The following is a 23,827-nucleotide window of genomic DNA, read 5'->3' as shown; positions in this document are numbered from 1 at the left end:
TGGGCGACAGGTGCGGGTGTTATTTACGGGTCGAGCCTGAAATAGCCCGGGAGGGCGAGGGGGTGGGTGGCTGGGGCCGAGGCCGGAGCGAGCGCAGCGGCGCGTCCGGGCCGAGCAGGCGGTGGCGTGCAGGACAGGCCGGCTGGGAGGCGGCGCGGAGCTGGGGCCGGCGCGGCGCGGAGGCAGGAGAGCGAGACGGGGCCCTGCCCGGGAGCCCGGGGCGGGAGGCCTGAGGGGGGCGGCGGGCCTGGAGCTGAGCCTGGAGCGGTCCTGGCCCCGCCGGCCCTGGGAACCCGGGGGAGGGGGAGCCGAGTGATCCCGAAGGGACGCCGAGTCCCTTCCAGGTCCCCGTGGTCCTTTGAACCCCGGGGGGGCATTGCGTCCCTGTTTCCTGAGCCGCTGCGGGGGACCACAGCCCCTCCTCCTGACCCGGATTGGGACCCCAGGTCCCCCTCCTGAGCCCCGGGGGCGTCCCCAGCCCCCTTCTCCGGACCCCATTATGTCTCTGAGCCAGCAGTCCCCTGTCTGAGACCCAGGGAGACTTTCTCTGACCTCTCTTCCCCGAATGGCGGGGGAGACACCCACTCCCTTCTCCTGGTTTCCAGCAGGTCGCCCGCCCCTTCTCTGAAGCCCAGCCGGCACTCTACAGCCCCCTTCTGTGAATGTTGGGGAGGAGCGTCCTACTGCCTTTCTGAGACCCAGGAGTTCTGACCTGTTCTGAACCCCAGTGGGGACCCAACTTCTCCCTCCCCAGACCCTGAGCCCCAGAGAAACCAGGAGGCATCTCCTCTCCAATACATAGAGGGCCTCGGCAACCCTCCCTGGGTACCCCAATCTCTGAGCCTTAGTGGGGTGCTCAGAGCCCGTCCCCCAGGACACCCAGTTTCCTGGATATTCCTCCCAGTGGGGACCCAGAGCAGCCCCTCAGAGGCTCAGCTAGTACTCAGTTCTCCTTTCTCCCGGGCCCTCAGGTGCCCCTCCTGGATACCCAGCTTCTAGCTCTGGGCCTTGGGGGTACCTTGCTTTTCTTCTTGGTCCCACCCTCCTTCCCGAGTTTCTGTGGGCTCCCTGGGGCCTCCCCTCAACTTAGAGGGTTCCTGGGCCAGAAGATCTATTTTGTTCTCTTCCAAGCTCCAGAGGCGACCTCCACTCCCCCACTGGAGATTCCAGGGGAAGATCCCGATCTTCCTTTCTCAGAATCCAGTGGAAAGTGAGCCCCTCACTTCCTTCAGCACCCCACTTGTTCCAACCGCCCCCCCCCCCCCCCCCCCGCCCCGGGCCACCCTCGGGACTCTGCCTCCTTTGCACCTGCTCGGCTACGGCCCCGAGGATGATGATGTGGTCCAACTTTTTCATGCAAGAGGAGGACCGGCGGCGGCGGGAGGCGGCAGGCCGGCGGCGGGCTCTCGGGCAGCACCAGTCCCGGCTGACGCCGGAGCGGGAGGGAAAGATCAAGCTGGGACTCCTGCTGAGCGCGGTGGGCGCCACGCTGGCCGTGCTGGCCGTGGGCACCGAGTTCTGGGTGGAGCTCAACACCTACAAGGCCAATGGCAGTGCGGTATGCGACGCTGCCCACCTGGGGCTCTGGAAGATGTGCACCAAGCGACTGTGGCAGGCGGACGTGCCCGCGGGCAGAGACACCTGTGGCCCCGCGGAGCTGCCCGGAGGTGAGAGGCCACGCCCCCGGGCCGGGGATTGTTCCCAGAGACAGCGAGAGTGGGCGGAGTCAGGGAAACCCGAGCCCCAAGGAGAGAGCAGCCCAAGCCTACACCAACCTGTGCTCCCCGAGTAACCTTTGCTCCAGGCACCAACTGTGTGTGCTGGGGGGCGGTAGTTGGGGGCTGGGGGGGGGGGGTGGGGGGTGGGAGAGAAAGTCTGAACTTGCAGACTAGTCTGTGTACCGGCCATCCTGTCCACCCCCCTCCCCAGCAGCCTGTCCGCAGCTACATCCTGTACCCCCAGACTAGCCTGTACCTTAAAACTCGCCCAAACCCTTAGACCAGCCTGTGCCCCTAGAGAGAGAGAGAGTTTGGGCTCCCGGGGTCAGCTTGCTTTTCCCACATTGGAGACAGGCTGCACTCCTATCCCGTGGGCCCCGGGGAGACAGATCACCTTAATGCCAACCCCAAAATGAAATCTGTGCCGGACCCCCACGGCCGATACTGCCAAACACAGCTCTCACCGAACACCCCCCAACACCCTCCCCCCGCCCCGGGGAGACCTCGTGCTTCTGGGAGATGTGCTTTTCCATTTCCTGGTCCTGTCACCTGCAGATGCCCAGACCTGACCCTCCAGCCCTTTTTATTTTCTCTTCCAGACACCCCACAGCCCTCACGGTCCCGCAGAATGGCCTTTCATCCGTGGCAATGCCACACAGCTATCCCATACCCCTCGCTCTCCGGGACAGGACATGCCATGCCGTTTACGTCCACCATTGGGACATCCTATACCCCCTGGGAACGGGAACGGGCTCTTGCACCACACGTACTGACCCAAGGAAACTATCTGACACCCCTCACGGTCCATGTAGGGTGTCCCAGGCTTGATCACCCATGTGAGATCTCCAAACAGTGTCCTATAACCTCAGTGCCTCCCACAGAAGATCTCCTGTCCCTCTGGGCTCCAATGGGATTTCCCCCCTCACTTATCCACACATGCTATTTTCCACCCATAGGGTCCAAAATAGGACATCCCAAATCCTTGGTAGCAGAGTGGGATACCCCCACCCCTCGTCATGTGAGGTACCCACGCACTCAGCGTCCAGATTCAACACCTCGCTTCTGCAGATGGGCTACTTTTTTGCCCCTCACAGCCTCAAGCAGGAAGTTCCCAAACTTTTGCAAAATGGGGTGCCCTGGTAATAATATGCTTACGTAATATGCTTCGATGCTTACGTAGCACCCAGGCTCTGTTTGGAGTACGTCACGTGCGTTAACTCGTTAATCCTCAGATCCTCCTAGCAACCTTATGAATAGTTACCATCATCCTCATTTTAGAGAAACCAAACATGAGGAGTAAGGAATGGAAGTGGTTCCATCTATGCACCAGGCTAGTCATCTGGGATTTGAACCTGGCTGTCCCTGTTCTTCACAATTGCACTATATCGCATCCCAGGAGTCCATAAAGATGCCCCAAAGGTCCTCGCTGCCCTATAAGGGATGCCCCCCCCCAACCCCACTCCATAAGGCGGGACTCCTCATATCCTTTGATGTCCCCCTGTTGGTCAGAAAGGACTTCAGTCTCCTCACAGGACCGTCTCATCATCCCACAGTCCTGACCCTCCAGAGGGGACCGTCCAAAAGTTCACAACTTCTGTTATCTCAGAAATATCCCACACATTGCCCTGTCCATCAAAGGACACCCTTAATTCCCTTGGCTACAAGTGGGGGGAGGGTGTTTGTGACCCACCCTACTCTTTTCCAAATGGGATATGCCATCTGGAGTCTGAGACAAGATGTCCTAAATCACCGGTAGCCATGATGGGAGGCCAGACACCCCACGCTCTCTCGGAAAGATGGACCACACCTTCTTACTCTCTAGATGGGACTTCACGCTTCCCTCTTGGATGAAGACCATGTGTCCCCCACTGACTGCTACCAATAGCATCCTCAGCCCTGCTGCAGGAGGTATCCTTTCCTCCTTGTTGCTGCAGGATTGCTGATGCTGCGGGGTAAGGACGCCCGTCCCACTGCTCCTGATAGAACACGTCCTGCCCTTCTCCTTCCCTCAGAGGGCAGGTGCAGTGTCCCACTGCCTCACCTGACTCAGGACTTTATTTCTTGTCCCTCTACATCTTTCTTTGAACTGGAAGGTTCCTTTCTGCTTCTCTAGCCTGCCTGGCTCATCTTCTTGTACCCCTCTTATTGTCTACCTCTCTTCCTCCCCCTTCCTGTGCCTTAGTTTCCCCATCCGTAGCATGAGAACATGGGACTAGAGAAATTTTGTGGGAAGTTCCAGCTTTCAAATGCAGTTTATATTTTTTCTTTTTTAAAAAAAATTTTTTAACCTTTATTTATTTTTATTTTTGAGACAGAGAGAGAGACAGCATGAACGGGGGAGGGTCAAAGAGAGAGGGAGACACAGAATCCGAAACAGGCTCCAGGCTCCGAGCTGTCAGCACAGAGCCCGATGCAGGGCTCGAACTCACGAACCCCGAGATCATGATCTGAGCCGAAGTGGGACGCTTAACCGACTGAGCCACCCAGGCGCCCCTAACCTTTATTTATTTTTGAGACAGAGAGAGACAGAGCATGAACGGGGGAGGGTCAGAGAGAGAGAGGGAGACACAGAATCTGAAACAGGCTCCAGGCTCTGAGCTGTCAGCACAGAGCCTGACGCGGGGCTTGAACTCACGAACCCGGAGATCATGACCTGAGACGAAGTCGGACACTTAACCGACTGAGCCACCCAGGCGCCCCTCAAATGCAGTTTAGAGAGCGCCCCAGCCTTTTTGTTTTTTTTTTAAGTTTAGGTTTATCTGGGACCTCAAAGATGGGCAAACTTTACTCTTTCATTTACATCACAAAATCATCGCCAGCCTTCTCTTGCTTTATTTTACAGTATTATTCCCCCCCCCCCAGTTTCTTTCTATCTCTTTAACATGTTTGATATGTATCCATCAGTATATATTTTAAGTTGGAAACTATACAGTGTTATTTTACATCTGTACGTGTTTTAAGTTACATAAATGATATTGCGCCGTGGATTGTCCCCGTTTGTGATTTACTTATTTATCGATCTATTTGCTCAACGCTGTTTCTCGGATCTCCCCACCTTGCTTCCTGCTCTTGTAGTTCATGGCTACTGCATGCGGCAGAGATTTGCACAGAGGTCATCTGCCCCATTTTCTTGATCCCCCTGAGATGGACACTTAGGTTGACTCGGACTCCCTGTTCCTACAAACAGTGCTGCTACAATCATCCACACATATGTTCCTGCCTGTAGTGTTTCTCTGGATGTACACCCAGAAACGAAATTGTGGGGTTATGGGGTATAAACGTACCTCATTTCATAAAGGATGTCAGAGTGCTTTCCAGAAAGACATTAGTGCCAGTTTCTGGTCCCCAGCTGTTTCCTCTTATTCTTCCAGTGCTTGATATTATCCTTTTAATATTTGCCAATCTAATTGATCTCAAGTGCCCTCTCCCTGCTGATTTAAGTTGCATTTCTGTGATCCCTGGTGAGGTGAAGCATCTCTTCATATACTTGTGAGTCATTCAGACTTCTTCTTCTGTGAATTGCCTATTCCTGTCCGTTGCCCATTTATCAGTTGGGTTTCCTCTCTTTTCTTGCTGGTCTCCAGGTGTTCTTTGTGTGTTCTAGTTAGGAACCCTCTCTGGGATGAGAATCTCCTCTGAGTCTATTAGCCTTCTGTTCCCTCTATCTTGGTGTCCTTTGTTGAATAAAGTGATCATCCGTTTCTAATCCCACCTGACCCCTTAACAAACCCATCTGATGAAGCCAGGAAAGAGACTATTATCTCATTTTATAGAGAAAGATTCAGAGGCTTCAGAGAGGTCAACAGCCTTCACAAGGCCACAGATCTGGACCTCTAGGCTCCAGACTGGAATCCCAGCTCCTGTATAGCTGGATGATGGCAGGCGGGTTTTGTTTCTCTGAGCATCATTCTCTCCTGTGTATATCAGGGATGCTGATATCCTATTTTTAGGCTGCTGTGAGCTCTGTTAAATGCCCAGCCCTGAGCTTACGCCAGCAATGTCTGTATCATCACCTCTCTTTTTCTCTCCTGCTCCCACAGAAGCAAACTGCACCTATTTTAAATTCTTTACCACGGGGGAAAATGCACACATCTTCCAGAGAACTACAAAGAAAGGTGAGAACCACCCTGCGGTGGGGTGGTGGGGTGGCGGGAGGGGTACGCGGGCCATGCCAGAAGAGTTCCTGATAGCATGGTCTTCCTCTCTGCTTTGCCCTGGGGTGGCAGGAGGGGATAGGGGAGGTCCCATCTTTGGGGGAAAGAGGTTCTCCAGAGCCCTGTGCCTGATGCTCCTACCCCAGCTCCACCTTTGTCATGAGCTGTGTGACTTTGGCGCAGTCACAGCCCCTTTCTGGGACTTTCTTAAAGATGTCCACCTGCCACATGCTAAGCAGAGTGCTGAGTGTTTCATTGATAAGAACTCCAGTCCTTGCCATGACCCTGCAGGGCGGTGGCTTCATCTTGTGGATGAAAAAACGGTAGTCCAGAAAATGGTTACATTTACTTTTTCCAGAAGGGGCAGAGGCAGAAGCAGAATCAGTCCCAAATAATCCTGACTCCAAAGCAATGCTCTCCTGTAGAATCTTCCGTGAGATGGAAATACTCTGTACCTGTGCTGACCGATGTGGTAGCCACTGGCCCCATGTGGCTGCTGGGCGCATGTGGCTGGTGTGATGCAGAGACTAAGTTTTTAAAATTTCGTTTCAATTTGGGGCACCTGGGTGGCTCAGTCGGTTGAGTGTCCAACTCTTGATTTCGGCTCAGGTCACGATCCCGGGGTTGTAGGATTGAGCCCTGCATCAGGCTCTGCACTGACAGCTCGGAGCCTGGAGTCTGCTTCGGATTCTGTGTCTCCCTCTCTTTCTGCCCTGCCCCCACTCGTGCTCTGTCTCTCCCTGTCTCTCCCTCTCTCTCCCTCAAAAAACAAGTAAGCATTAAAAGAAAAAAAGGCTATACCCTTTCTTGGGATCCTGGGTGGCTCAGTCGTTTAAGCGTCCGACTCGTGGTTTTGTCTCAGGTCATGATCTTACAGTTCACGAGTTCGAGCCCTGCAGTAGGTTCTCTGCTGTCACTACAGGTTTTACCCTTTCTGCTGTAACCACAGCCTCTCCGTCACCCCAGTACCTCAGTGTCCATCCACACCAGTAAAGAGATTGTGGTCATGTCATGACTCCTATCCAGCCTCTGTAAGGGTTTAATGAGATAATACAGCTGAAACGAATTGGTAGTTCCCATTTCTTTCTAATCCTGACCTTGTCTCCTCTTTGCTTTGTGGCCTCAGGCAAATCACTGAGCCTCTCTGTGTCTTAGTTCCTTCAACAGTGTAAGTAAAATATTGGACTGAATGATCTACTTGAAAATTCTCTAGTTCTGAATCTTCTGTCTTCCTGGTTTTGGGTCTCTATAGGGGAGTCCTTCCCACTTCCTCCCTCCCATGTTCTCTGCTTCTTCCCTTTACTCTCCTTGCAGAGGTGAATCTGGCAGCTGCCGTGATAGCAGTGGTAGGCTTGGCACTCATGGCCCTGGGGTGCCTCTGTATCATCATGGTGCTCAGCAAAGGTGCAGAGTTCCTACTCCGAGTTGGAGCCATCTGCTTTGGCCTCTCAGGTGAGGGCTGGGAGCCTGGAGACTGAGGGAATTGCATGCTGGGAGGTTGGATCTCCAAGAGCTCTTGCATGCTAGGAGGTAGAGTGTCCAAGCACTGTTGCATGGTGGGAGTTTGGAACTCTAGGTAATGTTGTATGCAGGGAGGTAGAGTGTCCAAGCACTGTTGCATGCTGGGAGTTTGAATCTCCAGGGCACTGTTGCATGCTGAGAGTTGAGGGAAACCCACCGGCTGTAGTAGTCTCAAAAATGGAAGAATTCTGGGGCGCCTGGGTGGCTCAGTCGGTTAAGCGTCCGACTTCGGCTCAGGTCACGATCTCACGGTCTGTGAGTTCGAGCCCCGCATCAGGCTCTGGGCTGATGGCTCAGAGCCTGGAGCCTGCTTCCGATTCTGTGTCTCCCCCTCTCTCTGCCCCTCCCCCGTTCATGCTCTGTCTCTCTCTGTCTCAAAAATAAATAAATGTTAAAAAAATTAAAAAAAAAATGGAAGAATTCCAAGCTTTATTGTTGCCTAGAGATTAAAGGGTCTCCAAACACTATTTTAAATTTGGACCAAGGGTTTCTGAGAATTGTTGCCTGCTTGGAGGTAGAGTCCACAAACACAGTTGTACCATGGAGATTGGAGGAAGCTTAACGGCTATAGAGGTCTCAAAGAATGGAAAATTCTAAGCCCTGCTGTCCCCAGAGGGGTCTCCAATTTGAACCCAGAGGTCTTCAATTGCTTTTGCATGCTGGGAAGTTGGAGGCCATCTCCAGGCACTGTTGCTTGCTGGGAGGTTGGAGGACATCTCCAAGCACTGATGCATGCTGGGAAGCTGGAGGACAGCTCTAAGCACTGTTGCATGCTGGGAAGCACCAGGACTGTAGTAGGCTCAATGTGAGAGTTCTAAGTGCTATTACTGGCTGGGAATTGGAGAGTCTTCAAATATTCTTTTGGCTTTGGAACTTAGGTCTTCAGTGAATGTTGCATTCTTGGAGCTGATGGTCAAAAAAAAATTCTACATCTTGTCAACGTAGTGCTCATTGGATCAGATGTTTGCTAAGGTAGATAGAAAGGTCACTAATTATATAAGCTTCATTTGTTCATCCTCTGTGAATTTACTGAGCACTGTTCCACGCACTGTGCTAAGGGCTGGGTATATATGACTAACAAGACAGATACAGTCTGCCCGTCACAGAGCCTAGCAGAGATAGGCAGTAGCAAGTAATTACACATATAATAATGCAACTATAATTGTGATGAAAGTTATGATAAAGCATATTAGGGGTAGACACTGCAGTGAGGGTGTATCAGAGAAACTCAGAGAAAGTGGTATTTAAGCTGGTAATTGAAGGGTGAATAGGAATCATCCAAAGTGTGGTGGTGACAGTAGTGGTGACTATATTGATGATGTTGTATATTGTGGTGGTGGTGGTGACAATGATGGTGGTGATGGTAGGGATGATGTTGGTTATGTTGGTGGTGATGGTGGTGGTGATGATGATAGTAAAAATGGTGGTAACGGTAGAGATGATGGTGTACTGATGGTGGTGATGGTGATAGAATAGCGATTTGACAAGTTTGAGGAACAGGATGAAGGTCAGAGCATAAAGCAGGCAAAATCTTTCACAAATGTACATGGTAACCTTAACTAACAATTGGGGTAGACTCTATACAAGGTAAGGGAGAAATGATAAGTCTTCACGAACATGAACATATGAATGGAAAATAATAATGATCAATTTTTATTATTTTGTTGCCTTAGAGATCTTCCTAAATAAAGGGAAAAATTCAATCATCTCCTTTCCTTTCTTTCATTTATTCATTTTATTCATTGATACACACACAGACATATTACACACTTTTGTACGTTTTTGTATATGTAATATTATCAGAATGTACAGGACAAAAGGTGCCTTCCCTTAGGGAGATTACTGGTTAAGGACACCGAAATAACACAAATCATCCCACAATTACAAACTTCTAGGTGCTATAAAAGAAAAAGAAAAGTAGATTTCTCTGAGAGTGCATAATGAGAGCACCTGATTTAAAGCAGAGAGTTAGTGAGGGCCTCCCTGAGTAACCAAGCTAGACAGAGTTTGGTGAATTTAAGGTCTTGAAAGAAAGCCAGTGTGGCTGGAGCATGGAGAGTGAGGAGAACACTGGGGTCAAAGATGGACCAGGAAATCAACAGGGAATCCAAACATCTAGGTTGGCGTCTAACTTCTGACAAGTTGTGTGATCTTGGGCAAATCTTTTATCTCAGAGCTCAAGTTCCCACATATCCATGAAGTCAGTCATCCAAGTATCCATTTGTCAAGTATCCATCTATCCATCCATTCATCCCATCTATCCCCATCCATCCATCCATCCATCCTTCCATTCCATCTATCCATCTGTCCGTCCATCTATCCATCCGTCCATCCATCCATCCATTCATCCCATCTATCCATCCATCCACCCATCCATTGATTCATTAATTTCCTCCCACTCCCTTCTTCCTTTTCCATTATCCTTTCTCTTTTATCTGTTTTCTGTCTATTCATCCATCCGTCCGTCCATCCATCCATTCATCCCATCTATCTATCCATCTGTCCATCCATCCATCCATCCATCCATTGATTTATTAATTTCCTCCCACTTCCTTCTTCCTTTTCCATTCTTCTTTCTCTTTTATCTGTTTTCCGTCTATCCATCCATCCGTCCATCCATCCATCCATTCATCCCATCTATCCATCCGTCCATCCATCCATCCATCCATCCATTGATTCATTAATTTCCTCCCACTTCCTTCTTCCTTTTCCATTCTCCTTTCTCTTTTATCTGTTTTCCGTCTATCCATCCATCCGCCCATCCATCCATCCATTCATCCCATCTATCCATCCATCCATCCATCCATCCATTGATTCATTAATTTCCTCCCACTCCCTTCTTCCTTTTCCATTCTCCTTTCTCTTTTATCTGTTTTCTGTCTATCCATCCATCCATCCATCCATCCATTGATTCATTAATTTCCTCCCACTCCCTTCTTCCTTTTCCATTATCTTTTCTCTTTTATCTGTTTTCTGTCTATTCATCCATCCGTCCGTCCATCCATCCATCCATTCATCCCATCTATCTATCCATTCGTCCATCCATCCATCCATCCATTGATTCATTAATTTCCTCCCACTTCCTTCTTCCTTTTCCCTTCTTCTTTCTCTTTTATCTGTTTTCCGTCTATCCATCCATCCGTCCATCCATCCATCCATTCATCCTATCCATCCATCCATCCATCCATCCATCCATTGATTCATTAATTTCCTCCCATTCCCTTCTTCCTTTTCCATTCTCCTTTCTCTTTTACCTGTTTTCCCTCTATTCATCCATCCAATCATTCAACAAGTATTTTTTTTTATATCCAGTAGGTGCTCAATGCTGTGCTTGATACCACTGGGGATAGAATGATGAATAATATTAAGATGGTCCCTGTTTTTGTAGAATTTATAGCATGGTAGGAATTTGGTTATTGAACTCATACTCATGTTATTCCAGGGGGTGCCATGAAAGTGAGGATATAAAAGTGTTTTATGGAAGTCTCAGGCATGAAATTTTTCTTCAAACTGTACAAGCAAGTGAAAGCGAGGGGATGGATTTGATGCTGTAAGTATTTTGACTATATTTGGTATCAGGCCCTGGACAGATTGAATTTTCAAGATCTCCTTGAATAAAGGGACATGTTCAGATTATATTGTTTCTCTCCATGAAATATATACATCAGGGATTGTTCGTGTTTTAGAGATACAAGACAAGTTTCCTGCTCTCATGGATTTATGATAGCGAGGGAGATAGCCATGGGACAAATAGACAATACTAATATAAATTAATATATGCTAATAATTACCAGCTGTGATAAATGCTACAAATGAAAATGAAAGAGTGTGGAGGAAAATCTGTAACAGGGAGATCTGATATAGACTTGAGTGGCAGTGCTTAAGGAGGGCTTCTCAGAAGTGCAATAGCAGTGATAGTAATAGTAATAGTAATAGTAATAGTAATAGTAATAGTAATAGTAATAGTAATGGTAATGGTAATAGTAATGGCAATAGCAGTAAATAGCAATAGTAATGGTAATAAATAGTAATAGTAATAGTAATAAATAGTAATAGTAATAAATAGTAATGGTAATAAATAGTAATAGTAATAAATAGTAATAGTAATAGTGATAGTAATAAATAGTAATAGTAATGGTAATAAATAGTAATGGTAATAAATAGTAATGGTAATAAATAGTAATGGTAATAGTAATAAATAGTAATAGTGATAGTAATAAATAGTAATAGTAATAAATAGTAATAGTGATAGTAATAGCAATAGTAGGGATGTGTAAGGCAGTACTCAGAGAAGGGTAAGCAGAAAATTATTCCAAGCAGCATAAAGGTCTCCAGGTTTGAAAGAATTTGGTGCATTTGTAGACTGAAAGAGGGGCGCCTGGGTGGCTCAGCCGGTTGAGTGACTGACTCTTGGTTTCAGCTCAGGTCATGATCCCAGAGTTGTGGGATCAAGCCCCGCATCTGGCTCCGTGCCAAGCATAGAGCCTGTTTCAGATTCACTCTCTTCTCTCTCAGCCCCTCCCCCGCTCTCTCTCTCTACAATTACACATACAGACTGAAAGACGTTGTACTCCCCGCTATTTTAGGGTGGGAAGAGCTGGGGAGATGAGCACAAACAAGGAGGCAGGGGCCAGATCACGTAGGCCCTTCTAGGTCATACAAGGCATGTCAGGCATGGTCGGGGAGGAAGTACAGAGACGTGTCTAAGAGAAGAAGCTGTGGAGTAGACCTGGCTTTAATCAAACCTGAGCTCCACCTCTCCAGGCTTTAATCGTCCCCTGTGTAAAGTGGGGATAATAATACATACCTCATGAGGTCTAGTGGGAAGAGATGAGATGAGAGAGTGTTTGGTTAGATTCTTTTCACCAAGCCAAGGCTAAGAGTCTACTGACTACAGCCCATGGCCAAATCTTACCTGCCCTTTGCTTTGGGGTTAGTCGTAGTTTTAAACCATAAATCCTATTGTGGTTCCTACCTGATTCAAAAGCCAATATGTTCACAATCAATTACTACCACTAGAATAATGTGGCTCCCAGGTCTTATGTGGCCTGACTCCTGGCTCCGTGGAACTTCATCTCTTACCACCTGCTCCCTCTGTCCTGGTTTCATTGGCTTCTTTGTTGTTCCTCAGACACTTCAATCTCATCTCCCCCTCAGAGCATTTTGCACTGCCATCCCCTCAGCCTCCACTAGATTATCCCATGTCTCATCCCTTCCTGTCATTTAAGTCTCTGATCTGGTTGACCACCTAGGAGGCCCATTGCCTGCCATGTCCCTACCTTGCCCCCTTTTCTTCTCTCATGGAATCGATCGCTCCCTGAAATTATATACCTGTGTGTGTATTCCATTGCTCAGGCTGCCATAACAAAGTACCACAACCCCGGGAGGGTTAAAGAACAGAAATGTGTTGTCTCATGGATCTGGAGGCTGGAGGTCTGAGACCCAGACATGGGCAGAGTTCATCTCCTCCGAGGCCTCTCCTTGGCTTGTAGACGGCTGTCTTCTCCCCGTGTCCTCAATCTGTGTATCTGTGTTCTCCTCTCCTCTTCTTGTGGGGACACCACCATATTGCCCTCCATATTGGATTAAGGCCCTAGTGGCCTTATGTCTGTTTAATTATTGCTTTAAAGACTCTGTCTTCGGGGCGCCTGGGTGGCAGTTGGTTAAGTGTCCGATGACTCTTGGTTTTGGCTCAGGTTGTGATCTCAGTTCCTGAGTTAGAGCCCCCTGCATCTGTGAATGTGGGAGCCTGCTTGGGATTCTCTGTCTCCTGTTCTCTCTGCCCCTCCCCCCTCACACTCTCTCTCAAAACAAACAAAAAAAAAAAAAACTTAAAAAAATTCTATCTTCAAATATAGTCACATTTCAAGAAACTAGGGGGTCAGGACTTCAACACCTGAACTTTTGGAGGCAAAATTCAGTCCACAGCAATACATTTGCCCTATTAGTGTCTAATTCTCCTTCTGGGATGGAGCTCCAAGAGGACAAGGCCTTTGTTAGTCTTTTTTTTTTTTTTTCTTAATATTTATCTATTTTTGAAAGACAGAGAGAAACAGAGTGTGAGCGGGGGAGGGGCAGAGAGAGAGGGAGACACAGAATCCGAAGCAGGCTCCAGGCTCTGAGCTGTCAGCACAGAGCCCGACAGGAGGCTTGAACTCACAGACTGCGAGATCCTGACCTGAGCCGAAGTCGGACGCTCAACTGACTGAGCCACCCAGGTACCCCTGTTAGTCTTGTTTATATATTTTATAATGGGGGCTCAATTAAGATGTGTTGAATGAATCAATGAGGCATGAATTTGCAGAGGAGTCAAGGGGACTGAAGAGTGTCTTGTCTGAATATTCTTCCACCTCTGGGTCTCTAAGCTGAGCTGCGTGGGGCCAAGGAGGCCTCAGAAGGGAGCTACTGACCCACAGATCACAGACTCCTGGCTGCATTCTCCAGGACCCCGATTAAAAACCATGGGGGGAGCGAAGTACCAGGGAGTGGGGGGGGGGCGGGGAAAGAGTCCGGGGTCTGAGAGAGGGGGTAGCTAGGGCCCATGACTCATGGGCCATCAGATGGTCCTACAAGATCTGACCCCTGCCCACCTCTGCACGTCTATTCCCCACCACTCTCCCCATCCCCACTGTCTTTTCTCCAGCCACACTGACCTTCTTTCTCTCCCCCAGACACACTGTACTCATTCTACCACCGGGCCTTTGCACAAGCCATTCCTTCCTCTTGCACCGGCCATCACTTAGTTTTGTGCTTCCTCCAGAACCTGGCTTCTGTTCGTCCTCCAAGTCTTAGCTCAAATGGCTTTTCCTGGTGACATCATCTCAAAGTCTGTGCTCTGCTCCTGGATGTCACTCGCCTTCCCATCACCCTGTTCTATCTTTCCCGGCACACATCACTCTCTGAAATTATCTCGTCTTCTCATGTGTTTACTTTGGACGTTACAACCTGGCAGCCTGTGGCCAGCGATGACCCATAAATGGACTTTGGCGGGCAGGGCATAACGTTTCTCTGAGCCAATGTTTCAAGGTTGGGCAAATTCCCATAAAAAATAGTAATCATTTAAAAAATTCCAGCTAATCTTAAAAACTCAGAAGATCTGGCAATTTAAGTCCCCATTTCTGAAGGGTTGCAGTTGGCTGAAGCTGAGTTTTGGACTCTTTGTCTCCCCCCACCCCCACCAGCCACTGCACTCACCTGCTTTGTTGACTTCTGCTTTCTCATTGCCTCCTACAGGCATTTGAGTGCAAGACTTAGTTTATTTGTTTACCGCCTGTCCTCTCCATCTAAAATACAAACTCCATGAGGTTAGGGTCTCTGTCTTGTCCTTTCTTCTTTTCTTGTTGTTGTTGTTGTTGTTTTTAATTTACATCCAAGTTAGCATATAGTGCAACAATGATTTCTGGAGTAGATTCCTTAATGCCCCTTACCCACTTAGCCATCTCCCCCCACACACCCCCTCCAGTAACCCTCTGTTCTCTATATTTAAGAGTCTCTTATGTTTTTTCCCCCTCCCTGTTTTTATATTATTTTTGTTTCACTTCCTTTATGTTCCTCTGTTCTGTGTCTTAAAGTCCTCATATGAGTGAAGTCATATATTTGTCTTTCTCTGATTAATTTCGCTTAGCATAATACCCTCCAGTTCCATCCACATAGTTGCAAATGGCAAGATTTCATTATTTTTGATTGCCCAGTAATAATCCATTGTATATATATATATATACCACATCTTCTTTATCCATTCATCCATCAATGGACATTTGGGCTCTTTCCATACTTTGGCTATTGTTGATCTTGCTGCTATAAACATGGGGTGCATGTGTCCCTTCGAAACAGCACACCTGTATCCCGTGGATAAATGCCTAGTAGTGCAATTGCTGGGTCGTAGGGTAGTTATATTTTTAATTTTTTGAGGAACTTCCGTACTGTTTTCCAGAGTGCCTGCACCAGTTTGCATTCCCACCAGCAGTGCAACAGAGATCCTCTTTTTCTGCATCCTCGCCAACATCTGTTGTTGCCTGAGTTGTTAATGTTAGCCATTCTGACAGGTACAAGGTGGTATCTCATTGTGGTTTTGATCTGTATTTCCCTGATGATGAGTGACATTGAGCGTTTTCTCATGTGTCGGTTGGCCATCTGGATGTCTTCTTTGGAGAAGTGTCTATTCATGTCTTTTGCCCATTTCTTCCCTGGATTATTTGTTTTTTGGGTGTGGACTTTGATAAGTTCTCTATAGATTTTGGATACTAACCCTTTATCTAATATGGCATTTGCAAATATCTTCTCCCATTCCGTCGGTTGCCTTTTAGTTTTGCTGATTGTTTCCTTCGCTGTGCAGAAGCTTTTGATGAGTTCCCAATAGTTCATTTTTGCTTTTCTTTCCCTTGCCTCTGGAAACGTGTTGAGTAAGAAGTTGCTGCGACCAAGATCAAAGAGGTTTTTGCCTGCTTTCTCCTCGAGGATTTTGATGGCTTCCTGTCTTACATTGAGGTCTTTCATCCATTTTGAGTTTATTTTTGTGTCTGGTGTAAGAAAGTGGTCCAGGTTCATTCTTCTGCGTGTCGCTGTCCAGTTTTCCCAGCACCACTTGCTGAAGAGACTGTCTCTATTCCCTTGGATATTCTTTCCTGCTTTGTCAAAGATTAGTTGGCCATACGTTTGTGGGTCCATTTCTGGGTTCTGTATTCTGTTCCATTGATCTGAGAGTCTGTTTTTGTGTCATGTTTTTTTTTTTTTTTAAATCAAATTTCATTGCAACTTAACTTGGCTGCCTTTCCTTTTGTTTCGTGATTCACCATCTTTATTGGGGTATGGTTGATGAGCTTTATTAGGGTATGAATGGTGAGTAGAAATTGTAGATCTTTAAGGTGTACAACTTGGGGTTTTGATATACATGCACGTCATGAAGTGATCACCACAGTTAAACTAGTTAACAACATGCATCACCTCACGTGGCCACCTTGGTGTGTGTGGTGAGAACACCGAGGCTCTCGTCTTGTAACATGTGTGATACAGTATTGCTAACTATAGTCACCCTGCTGCACATGAAATCCCCACAACTCGTTTGTCTTGCGTAATTGAGTTCTGTACCTTTGCCCCACATCTTCCCCTTTCCCCTCCCCTGCCAGCCCTTGGCAACCACCTTCTGTTCTGTGCTTCCATCGTGAGTTCAACTATTCCAGATTTTACTATCGCTCTTTCCAAAAGCCTTACTTTTTTAAAAGTAAACTCCATGCCCAACATGAGGCTTGAACTCATGACCCAGAGATCAAGAGTCACATTCTCTACCCACCAAACCAGCCACGTGCCCCTTTTATTTTTTCAAACAATTTCTTTAATGTAGTCTTTAATTGATTTTTGTGTTTTTGATTTTGGACTTTGATTTTTTGGTTTTTTTGAGAGAGAGAGAGAGAGTGAGCAGGAGTGAGGGGCGGGGAGAGAGAGAGAGAGAGAGAGAGAGAGAGAGAGAATCTTAAGCAGGCTCCACACTCAGCTTGGAGCCTGACACAGGGCTCGATCCCATGACGCTGGAATCATGACCTGAGCTCAAATCAAGAGTTGGATGCTCAACCAATTAAGCCACCCAGGCACCCCTGCTTTTTCCTTTTTTTAAATTTTTTAAATGTTTATTTATTTTTGAGAGAGAGAGAGACAGAGCGTGAGCGAGGAAGGGGCAGAGAGAGAGAGGGAGACACAGAATCTGAAGCAGCTCCAGGCTCCAAGCCATCAGCACAGAGCCGGACACGGGGCTCGAACCCACGAACCGTGAGATCATGACCTGAGCCCAAGTCGGCCGCCCGACCGAGCCACCCAGGCGCCCCCACATTTTTCTTTTTTAAAGCGCTAAAACACACATAAGATAAAATTTACCATTTCAACTGTTTTGTGCTCAGTTCTGTGGCACTGAGCACGTTCACCGTCCATCTCCAGAGCCTTTTCACTTTCGTGTTTCCCCAAGCACAGCTCTGTCCCCATCAAACAGCAGCCCCCACCCCCCATCCCGTTCCCCCAGCCCCTCGGCCTCTGGCGACCACCACTCTCCCTTCTGCCTCTGTCTGTGTTGTGTTCCTTCTTTATCTCCAGCTTCCAGACTCGTGCTATAGGGTTGGTGTTTAGTAAGTAGCTGTCGAAGGAATTAGGTGGGGTGGTGTTGAGGGCCCCCCAGGTTTCCTGTTTGAACGAGCATGAGATGGGGTGTGCTGGGGAGACGCTCAGACCCAGGTCGGGGTCCCCGGGGGCCTGAGCGCCATGCCTGTCCTCTCCCCACAGGCCTGCTGCTCCTGGTCAGCCTGGAGGTGTTCCGGCATTCTGTCCAAGCGCTGCTGCAAAGAGTCAGCCCTGAGCCTCCCCCAGCCCCAGCCCTGGCCTACGAATACTCCTGGTCCCTGGGCTGTGGGATGGGGGCCAGCCTGGTCCTCCTGCTGGCCAGTGGCTGCTTCCTTCTGCTCACCTTGCCTCCGGGGCCCTGGGGCTCACTCTGCCCCAAGCTGGGGCACAGGGCCACCTAGAGCCAGCACTGTGCCTTCTCTAACTCCTTCCTTTTCTTCTTCTTATCCCTCAAAGTCTTTCCCCTTGTCCTGGAGAAACTGTGTTCTGCCTGCTGTGGGGCACACGTTGTTTGCACAAACCTCCCTCTCCTGCCTCATGTTTTCCCTCTGTGAATATGTTCTTCTCGGTGGCCGAATTGGGATGCGTGGGGTACGATGGAGAGAGGCCTTTTACAAACGAGGGTCCCCAGGGAAGGCTTGCAGGGGGACCTGATGGGGTAACTGGGGAGTAGGGTGGGGGGGATGAGGTCAGGGGGTCTTAGGACGGACTTGGACTGATTCATTTCCCAGATCTGGATGTATTCACTTGTGGGAGAGGCATCTTCCAACTAATTTGAACCTTGGGGAAACAGGGGAGGGGGAGGGGAAATCGCTGGGTCTGGCCTCGCTGTGGTCTGGTTTGGGATTAAAGGTTTGGAAATTTAAGATCTTTGATTTGGAGTCTGTTTGGATATGGTTGTGCGTTCCGGGGTAGCGAAGAGTGACCCCTTGTGCTCTCTGGAAACCTGCTACTTAGCAGCCCCGAAGTCATATGTCAACAAACCCACAGAGTGACCAGAAAACTCAGCAGCTTAGAGCACACACATCGGGGGTTGAACTGCATCCCACCCAGACGCCTGTGCTGGGATCCCGACCCCCAGGATCTCAGGGTCTGTTCGGAGGTACCCAGGTGAAAGCGAGGTCATCAGGGTAGACTCTCCTCCAGTAGGACTGGAGTCCTTGTAAGGAGGGGAGGACGCAGACAGGCGCCGAGGGAAGAGACAGAGGCCCTCAGCTGCCTGTGAACCAAGGAGAGAGCCGGGAACAGCTTCTCCCTCACGGTCCTCAGAAGGAGACAACCCCGAGACCCGCTGACCCTGGACTCCCTGCCTCCAGAACCTGGAGACAGTACACAGTGTCCTTCAGGCCACCGGTCTGGTCTGTGGTGCTTTGTGAGGGCAGCCCCAGCGGGCTGGACAGATTCTAGTGCCTGGAAACAGGGTGACCCTCGGGGCTCTGGGACGGGGGCAGGGACAGGCAGGGGGCTTTGGAGGTGCCCGGCAGAAGAGCCGCCCTGGGCTCCAGGAGACGGTCGGTGGGGACACGCATCCCCAGGGCTCAGAAGGAGGCGGGGAGAGTTGTAGGGACAGTGGCTGTGTTCTCAGGGAACGCTGTCATCACTGTGCACTAGAAAGCTGGTAGGAACCGGAACAGCACCAGCTGATGCTACAGAGAACCAAGACCCACGTCCAGGGCTCCAGCGCTCAGGCCCAAGGACCGGCCTCGCACCTTGGGAAGACCAGGTGTGTATTTCAACTCCACACTCACAGCTGGAGGGGGCTCCCGGGAGGCGCAGTCAGGTGGGCGTCTGACTTCCGCTCAGGTCATGATCTCACGGTTCGTGAGTTCGAGCCCCACCTGGAGCTCTCTGCTGTCAGTGCAGAGCCTGCTTGGGGTCCTCTGTCCCCCTGCCCCCCACCTCTCTGCCCCTCCTCCCCTCTCAAAAATAAATGAGTATTTAAAAAAAGAGAAAGTTGCCTTTCTGTAGATGCAGCCAAAAAAAAAAAAAAAAAAGAGAGAAAAAGAAAGAAAATCGTGGCTTGAGTGCATTCTTTGGTTTCACAGGAATAGCTGAAGCTCGTCTGTTACCTCTCAAAGGCCAAAGTCTCTTAAACTTAAAAATGTTTGAAATAGGATCATCTGGCTGGCTCAGTTGGTACAGCAAACTCTTGATCTTGAGGTCTTGAGTTCAAGCCCCACGTTGGGTGTAGAGATTTACTTGACAAATAAAATCTTAAAAAAAAAATTACAACAGGGAATATGTGCTGATTTATGAATACAAATGTGCTAACATCATGAGTTTGATTTCTTAAATGTTATATTTACAACTTAAAGATAATTACACATATCATATATAATATTTTATATACCAATAATATATAGTGTATGATTATAGTTAATTGGTTACTATATTAATAATATGGATATTTAATACGTTGATATGTTATCTTAACATTTTCTATGTTTAGTTATATATTCTAAATACAATTGTAGGGGCACCTGGGTGGCTCAGTTGGTTAAGCATCCAACTTTGGCTCAGGTCATGATCTCGCAGTTCATGAGTTCAAGCCCTGAGAGCTGTCTGTGCTGACGGCTCAGAGCCTGGAGCCTGTTTTGTGTTCTGTGTCTCTCTCTCTCTCTTTCTGGCTCTCCCCTGCTTGCACTCTGTCTCTCGTTCTCAAAAATAAACATTAAAAATATTTTTTAAATAAATACAATTAAGTAACTATATAGCCATATTGCATCATTATATATTATAGTAATCATTACATAAATATTATTTATATTAATAGCCTGTCATGGTTTTTTTAAATATAATTATTTATTTATTTATTTATTTAAATTTTAACGTTTATTTATTTTTGAGAGAGACAGACAAAACATGAGTGGAGGAGGAGCAGAGAGAGAGGGAGACACAGAATCCGAAGCAGGCTCCAGGCTCTGAGCCATCGGCACAGAGCCAGGCATGGGGCTCAAACTCGTGGACTGCGAGATCATGACTTGGACCGAAGTCAGAGGCTCAACTGACTGAGCCACCCAGGTGCCCCTTTGTTTTCGTTTTTTTTTTTTTTTTAAGTTTATTTATTTATTTTGAGAGATAGAGAAAGAGAGCAGGGGAGGGGCAGAAAGAAAAGAGAGAGATAATTCCAAGGCGGTTCCACACTGTTGGAGCAGAGCCCAATGTGGGGCTCGAACCATATCATGGCGTGAGCCAAAATCCTGAGCCGAAATCAAGAGTCGGACACTCAACCAACTGAGCCACCCAGGCGCCCAGTAGCCTCTCATGTTATATGACTATAGCATTCATAACGTTACATATATGAAACATAACATACAATATAATCTATTGTAGTGTATCCGTACGATATTTATAATATAACATGTAAGTTAATATTTGTATGACACAACATGTTATATAATTACAAATTGTCCCAGGGTTCCCAGCAGCCTCCTTGCTGAGGATGCCGTTGGGGAAGAGCTGGGGAGGTGGGTTCACGGCCTTGGACAGGTGGCGGGAGCGTGGGGCAGGGGCTGGTGGGGAAACCCTGGCTCCACCTTACACAGCCCGAGCAATGTTTCGCCGCTTCTTCATCCCTTACAGGAGCTCCTCGTGTGCTACCCCTACAGCCGCTGCCAGGAGTAATGCCGTCCCAGTCCCTGCAGAGCCCTGGAGGACAACCTGGCACGGGGTCATGACTCGATCAGCCCTGCTGTTATTATTTATCGAGTGGCACTTTGGGCCCAGCATACAGTAGAGAGCAAAAAAGGGACCCCCAGGGAGCTGACAGTCTGGTGAGGGAAACAGATATTAATCACATAATCACAGTAATGGACGTGTAATTATAAACTCCGGTCAGAGCCAGGGAAGGGGATCAGCAACACGTTTGTTTTTTTTCCTGCTTGACTTTGAGCCCAGCCGGCTCGGGGATGCCCTGAGAGCTGTCTGCCTCGGGGGAGAGTCCTCCGGTCTTGGGAATGGCTCTTTGTGCAGCAAGGCCTTCACTCTGCACCTTCTTTGCCACCTGCAGTCTGGTGGACTCCTCGGAGGTGGGGGAAGGGAGCGGAGACCCAGCAAAGACCAGTAACTGGAAACACATCATGATACGGGACCAGTTATTGAAGCATTAACTTGCATCACTTCACCTTCTATATATTTATAATTTTTTTTTAACATGTATTCATCTTTGAGAGAGAGAGAGAGAGAGAGAGCAGGGGAAGAGCAGAGAGAGAGGGAGACACAGAATCCGAAGCAGGCTCCAGGCTCTGAGCTGTCAGCACAGAGCCCGACGCGGGGCTCGAACCCACAAATTGTGAGATCATGATCCGAGCTGAAGTCACACAGTTAACCACCTGGGGCACCCAGGCGCCCCATCATTTATTTTTATTTATTTTTATTTTATTTTTTTTAAATATTTATTTCTGAGACAGAGAGAGACAGATCATGAGCAGGGGAGGGGCAGAGAGGGAGGGAGACACAGAATCCGAAGCAGGCTCCAGGCTCTGAGTTGTCAGCACGGAGCCCCATGCAGGGCTCAAACTCATGAACTATGAGACCATGACCTGAGTTGAAGTCAGACACTTAACTGACTGAGCCACCCAGGCACCCCAAATCCTTCCCTTTTCCTTATAGTTTTGCAAACTATAATTCTATTCTTTAAAGAAAGTTGTTTCATTTTGCTTATGTTTGAACTTCGTGAAAATGCAGTCTAACCATGTAAAGTTTTCTGTGTAATATTTGTCTTTTTATTTTTTTTAAAGCCCGAAGAAGATTCAAACTCATGGCCAGAGGGACAGATAAGACCCACAGACGTATTTGTTTAGACGTCATGATATTTACAAAGTTGTTTACTTATTTAATCGAGGTAAAATTCACACAATGTAAACTTAACCATTAACCATTTTTTTTTCTTTAAGATCTTATTTTTGGGGAGCGTGGGTGGCTCTGTCGGTTAAACATCCGAGTCTTGGTTTTGGCTCAGGTTATAATCTCATGGTTCGTGAGTTTGAGCTCCACGTCAGGCTCTGCACTGACATTGTGGAGCCTGCTTGGGATTCTCTCTCTCTCTCTCTCTCTCTCTCTCTCTCTCTCTCTCTCTGTCCCTCCCCAGTTCACTCTCTCCGTCTTTCTCAAAATAAATTAACTAATTTAAAAAAATTTTTAAGATTTTATTTTTAAGTAATCTCTGCACCCAACGTGGGGCTCCAACTCATATCCCCCAGATGAAGGGTCGCATGCTTCACCAAATGAGCCAGCCAGGTGCCCCAACCATTAACCATTTTTAAGCGAACCACCCAGCAGAAGTTAGTACATTCCCAACGTTGTTACAAGACGTCTTATGCACCAGAAGGAAACCCTGGCCTCACCAAACACCTACTCTCCATTTCCTCCTACCCCTAGTCCCTGAGAGCCCCTTGTCTACTTTCTGTCTCTGTGGATTGACCAATGCTGGATGTTTCCTATAACTGAAAACAGGTGTTTCAACAAAGACCTGTCCATGAACATTGTGGCAGCACTCTCCATTGGAGCCCAGAGAGGTCTATGTGGGGTCAGAGGAGGGCACAGCGCAGAATCTGAGGGTATCAGCTCTAAACCTTCACTGTCTACTCAAGGAAAAACAAGGAATCCTCTAGTGTGAGACGTAAAAACCACAAGATAAGGAGCTCTTAGGAATTTTCGCGTCTCCCTTATCAGTGTTACGAAGGCACTTTCCGCTTAGATGGAAATTCAGATTTCTTCTCCTGGCTTCGCATGATCTGGCTTTGTACCTTTCTTCCTGTGCTTTGTTCTGCCCCGGGTTGCACTGGTCTCATATCAGTTTTTAGAAGTGTAATATGCCAAGTCTCTCCTGCCTCAGGGCCTTTGCACTGGTTGAATGGCTGCCTGAATGGCAATTCCCTTTCCATTTCTCTTGGCTGGATACTTCACAGTGTTTAATTCTCATAAACACTTTCCTTCCAAGCCTTCCCTAACTCCCTTCCTAAAGGTAAGACCTACCCTCCACACATCTTTTAGGTTCTATCATATCACCCTGTTTATATCCAGCGTAATCTGTAAATATTTGCTTACTTGGTTCTGCCCATCTTTCCAAGCAGAATATAAGCTCCATGAAGGTGGGGACCTTGAGTACTTTTTTTAAAAATTTTATTTATATTTGAGAGACAGACAGATAGACAGAGTGTGAGCAGGGGAGGGACAGGGAGGGAGGGAGACACAGAATCCAAAGCAGGCTCCAGGCTCTGAGCTGTCAGCACAGAGCCAGACGAGGGGCTGGAACTCACCAACCATGAGATCATGACCTGAGCTGAAGTCAGAAGCTTAACCAACTGAGCCACCCAGGCACCCCCCTTT

General features: G+C 48.1%; 1 protein-coding gene across 2 annotated transcripts; it reads left to right on the top strand.

Moving 5' to 3' along the window:
* Positions 1 to 22,420, top strand: CACNG6 (calcium voltage-gated channel auxiliary subunit gamma 6). Of its 2 annotated transcripts, none has more exons than XM_045441614.1 (4): positions 1 to 1,667; positions 5,759 to 5,833; positions 7,187 to 7,324; positions 22,237 to 22,420. In XM_045441614.1, exons 1-4 carry the CDS (start codon positions 1,331 to 1,333, stop codon positions 22,371 to 22,373), a joined length of 687 nt encoding a protein of 228 aa, XP_045297570.1. In that variant the 5' UTR covers positions 1 to 1,330; the 3' UTR covers positions 22,374 to 22,420. The 2 variants fall into 2 exon arrangements, with proteins under 2 accessions (XP_045297570.1, XP_045297569.1); XM_045441613.1 differs by lacking the exon at positions 22,237 to 22,420 and adding an exon at positions 17,660 to 18,372 and having other exon boundaries at positions 44 to 1,667.
* The last annotated feature ends 1,407 nt before the right edge of the window (positions 22,421 to 23,827 follow it).

This window comes from Leopardus geoffroyi, chromosome E2, assembly GCF_018350155.1.
Source record: "Leopardus geoffroyi isolate Oge1 chromosome E2, O.geoffroyi_Oge1_pat1.0, whole genome shotgun sequence".
Lineage (NCBI taxonomy): Eukaryota > Metazoa > Chordata > Mammalia > Carnivora > Felidae > Leopardus > Leopardus geoffroyi.
The sequence above is the reverse complement of the archived record's forward strand: the minus strand, read 5'-3'. Positions and strand labels throughout refer to the sequence as shown.